General features: G+C 35.0%; 1 protein-coding gene across 3 annotated transcripts in view; it reads left to right on the plus strand.

Moving 5' to 3' along the window:
* LOC107550752 (ataxin-7-like) overlaps positions 1-4,445 on the plus strand; it is a 43,631-nt gene that overhangs the window by 26,534 nt on the left and 12,652 nt on the right. For all 3 annotated transcript variants that reach the window (XM_016232316.1, XM_016232233.1, XM_016232157.1), the window contains one exon: positions 2,204-2,308. In XM_016232316.1, coding sequence (XP_016087802.1) covers positions 2,204-2,308 — 105 coding nt within the window. The remainder of the gene's footprint in view (positions 1-2,203; positions 2,309-4,445) is intronic.

A 4,445-nucleotide genomic window follows, 5' to 3' on the forward strand; every position in this document is an offset into this window, starting at 1 on the left:
ATATTCTCCAAAATGGCACCAGGGTGATGCGGAGGAGACGAATTATTGAATAAAGTTGTTATTTTTTTCCTTGCTACGTTTCTGGACTTGGGAACATTTCAGTTGCGTAGCTGTCTATGCAGGGTCAGACAGCTCTCAGATTCCATAAAAAATATCTTAATTTGTGTTCCGAAGATGAACAAAGGTCTTACGGGTTTGAAACGACATGAGAGTGAGTAATTAATGACAGAATTTTCATTTTTGGGTGAACTAACCCTTTAAGCCTTGCTAAATAGCAGAGACTGAGAGTGATGTTTTATTTTTTTTTTAATTTTTAAATGTGAAGAAATTTTTTTCCCTCTGCTTTTATCTATTTTCGGTGCAGTTATTTTGTGTGGTTTTGGTAGACTGTTTTCCACAAACTCTGCTGTTAATTCAGGGCACTCTCTGAAAGTATAATTCTTGAAAGCCAAATGACACCTACTACACAGATTTCCTCAGCTCGCTTGTTTTTAATCTTTCGGCCTTGCAGATATTTCACAACTTTACAACTGCCTCTCTTAATCTGCAATCTCACTTTCTTCTTCTCCTCGTTCTCCCACTCAATTACTCTTTTCCTCACTGGCTCTCCCACACACCTCGTTCGGTGGAGGACCCCCTCCCCAGACAACCTTTGAAATGCTGGCGCAGTGGCTGGTTATCCCTTATCACTTATTTGTTTCCTTTCTTATGAAAACAGAGTAGCGCTGCTGCGGGTGACCCCCTGCACCACATGAACTCAACCAGACGCTTTTCCCGGAACATCCCTGGAATGGTCTGGGTGGCCTCACCTGAACCGGGCTGTTGATAAACTGAATAGACAGCGTTGCGGACAGACACTGTTCATTAAGTCTGTGCACTGTGGAAACAAGTGTGCTTCGGCATTTTGTGTGTGTATGATCTGATGGCAGATAAGGAAGTCTCAATTCAGGCTCCATTCACTGGTTAGGTCAGATTCTACATGCAATTTACACTCAATTACACTGTGTGTCCTAATCGGGAGTGACATGATTCTAGCAAGAAGTAATTTGTCTGTTCACAATGAAAGAGAAAGCTGCACAAGAACATGCAACCAGAACAAATTTGCTCTATAATATACAGTATAGTAATGTGCAGTGTGATTTTGATGTTTTATTTAATTCATGTTTAAAACTGTTGTTAAATGTACAATTACCATTCCAATTTATGTTGTTGAATGAAGTTTCTTTTGCTCACCAAGGCTGCATTTATTGGATCACAAATACAGTAAAACAGCAATATTGTGAAATATTATTACAATATTAAATAGATATTTTCTATTTTAATATATTTAAAAATGTAAGTTATTCCTGTAATGACAAAAAGTCCAGTCTTAGTGTCACATGATCCTTTAGAAATAATTCTAATATGCTGATTTGACGCTCAAAAAACATTTCCTATGAGCAATTTTTGGAGGAGTCTTTGATGAAAATACATTTTGAATGAACAGCATTTATTTGAAACAGAAATATTTTGTAACAGTGTAAATATCTTTACTGTCACATTTTTATCAATTAAATGCAGCCTTGCTGAATAATAGTATTAATTATTTTCTGAAGAAAAAAAATCTTACTGACCCCAAACTTTTGAGTGATAGTGTAACAAACAATGCATTTAATACATAAAACAAGACATTTCTGCATTTTCATGAAGCATTTACAAATAGCTTTTCTTCATCCATTTGCGTGTTAAACATTTAAACTCATTAGCTAAACTACATAAAAAAAAAAAAAAAAACTATAAACAGTATTAGATGTTTATCTATTTGTAGGTTTGTGAGTTATTTACATTTTTATATTTGAATGAATACATAAAAAAAATAAACAGGTGTAGATTTGTTTGAAAAATTATGTTTTTAATTGTTTTATTTACAAATCTGAATTATTCAGTTGATATTTGAGTTCTTCAATGATTTGAGTTTTCTTTACATGTAAAGACTTTATCAGCATTATAGAGAGATGAGAGAAAAGCCATATTCATTCATTTTGCATTGCATTGTAATTTTTTTTTCTAATGAGCTAATTAATCATATTGACTTTTACAGTCATGCAAAGCTGAAAGTAGCTACATGTCTAACTGCATTGTTACAGTGGCCTCGTGCTGTGCCAGAAGAGTAGAGCACAAAACATTTTGACTTGCTAATGAGTGTTTGTGTGTGTTTTCGCAGACATGCCCATCTTTGGCCAATGTCCTGCCCAGGATGACTTCTACCTGGTCATGTGCAGCCACTGCAGTCAGGTAGTCAAACCCCAGGCCTTCCAAGCACACTACGGTAAGAACATCACCTGCTCTCCACAGCTGACTCACTCTCTGTGTTTCTCTCTCTCTGCCATCTTTAATCGAGGTGTTTTCGAAAAATCTTAAGACAGAAATCCCTCCCGCCCCCACCTCTGCTCTGCCTCAACTGTCATAGCATGAAGAGGGAAGAACACAAGCCTTTGATACCCACCGCCAGAGTTCTGTTTACTATCCTCAAGTTAATATTTGATGTGCTCTTTTTAGTTGGCACGTCTGTGCTGTTTTTTCCAATCTAGATCGTGTAAAACCTCCCGTAAGACGTCAGAAGTTTTCAGGAATAAAAAATAAAATCACTCCCATTTCCGCAAACCTCTGATCTGTATTTTGAGGAAAATGACTTACGAGGATTTTATTTATTTATTTTTGAGCCATTTAAAACTTGTCAGCAGGGGTTTAACACTGTATCATTTGTTTTAGCATATGAACATTACAAATTATTCTGCCAAAATGCTCAAATTTGAGAATTTTTACAAATTTCTGTTAATCATATGGTTGTATTGTAGGAGAGAGCTCTTAATGGAGCTGGGATCTTTTTCTTATGTACTGAAATCTGTTAAGTTTTATTCTTGAAAATGCTTGGCCCAGTCAAGGTCTTGCTTTGTTCCAGCTCTGAACATAATAATTAAGCTTGAACGAAAGTCTCCATTACCAGATGCTGAATCAATTTGTTTTTTAAGATACTGTAGTGATAGTAGCTGTTCACTTGGACTCATTATTTCAGCATTGACCACAAGGGGGAGCCAAAATGTCTTTGAATCCCAGTGGCAAATAATTTGGTGCTTTTCAGCATGAAGAAAGAAACAGAAAGAAAGAATGAACGAATAAATAAATACAAAAAATCTAAAAACTTTCTAATGTGAAGTGCATATGGCTGTTTTAATTGACTAAATATGTTGTCTGCATATGCTGTGTGTTTGAAAGTGAATGAGCCACATTTTAGTCTGTTACTCGAACATGCATCTAGCTTGGTTTGCTTTGAGTCTGCAGAGCCACATCCAATGAAATGCAAAATGCCTTGGGTTTAAGTTTTATTGTTAACAACATTTTGTCTGCCATTTCAATGAGATTTTATTGCCTTTAGATCTGTTGTGCCTGATATTGAAGTTGTAGCAATATGGGATATTAGTTTTCTATCACTGTCACAGTTCAAAACATAAGTACAGCATTTTATTTTTAGAATAATTTAAATAGTTTTAAAATTAATGAAACTTAAAAATGTAACAATTCTTTTAAAAAGTAGTTTAATTTTTCTTTTAAAATTTGTAGCATATATGCATACGTTTTTTCCAAAAATGTTTGGTCGTTTAACATCTTCCTAATATGTGGATATTTTAGTTACTCTCAAAGCAACATGTTTGGTGTACATAAACGTTCATGAACCCTTAATGACACTGTGCACCTGTTGTCAGACTATATCTGGACCCAAAATGGAACTGTTATTTGATTGGAAGATTTCCTGTGGACATAGCTGAATCCAAAAACATGTCACAGGACTGAGAATTTGTGCAGATTGTGAAAGTTGCAGCACAAAACATGTTGACATCAGTGCGCTTGACGCTGTGTTCAGCTTCCAGAAGATCAGTTTTTCAGAACTGCATTGATGTTTTAATATTCCACAGTATGATCTGTTTATTGCGCTCAGACTGAGCCAGTTCTGCTGTTTTTTTTAAGAGATCATCATTACACAATCACACAAATGTTATGAACACTAGGACTCTTTTATTCTAGAAACTGAAAGATTAATGAGCAGATTAACTACACAGACCATGAAACTTTTAAATGCTCAAGTGCTTGACTAATAGCGTAGAGAAGAATCTAGTTCTGGCAAGTGCTTATCCGAGATGAGGATTAATAAATCATAATGAGCTGAAACAAGCTGTGGTACTAAGGAATATGTATTGCAAACTACATATGAATCTGCAGTCTGAAAGTTAAGTATATTTTAAAAGTGATTTCTAAAAGGATTGGCCATAGTAACAATTTAAAGTCATATTTTTGTATTTATGTATGTGTGTGTGTGTATATACAGTGGGTACGGAAAGTATTCAGACTCCCTTAAATTTTTCACTCTTTGTTATATTGCAGCCATTTGCTAAAATCATTTAAGTTAA

The sequence above is a fragment of the Sinocyclocheilus grahami genome, unplaced genomic scaffold (genome assembly GCF_001515645.1).
Source record: "Sinocyclocheilus grahami isolate Dianchi unplaced genomic scaffold, SAMN03320097.WGS_v1.1 scaffold2.1, whole genome shotgun sequence".
Classification (NCBI taxonomy): Eukaryota; Metazoa; Chordata; class Actinopteri; order Cypriniformes; family Cyprinidae; genus Sinocyclocheilus; species Sinocyclocheilus grahami.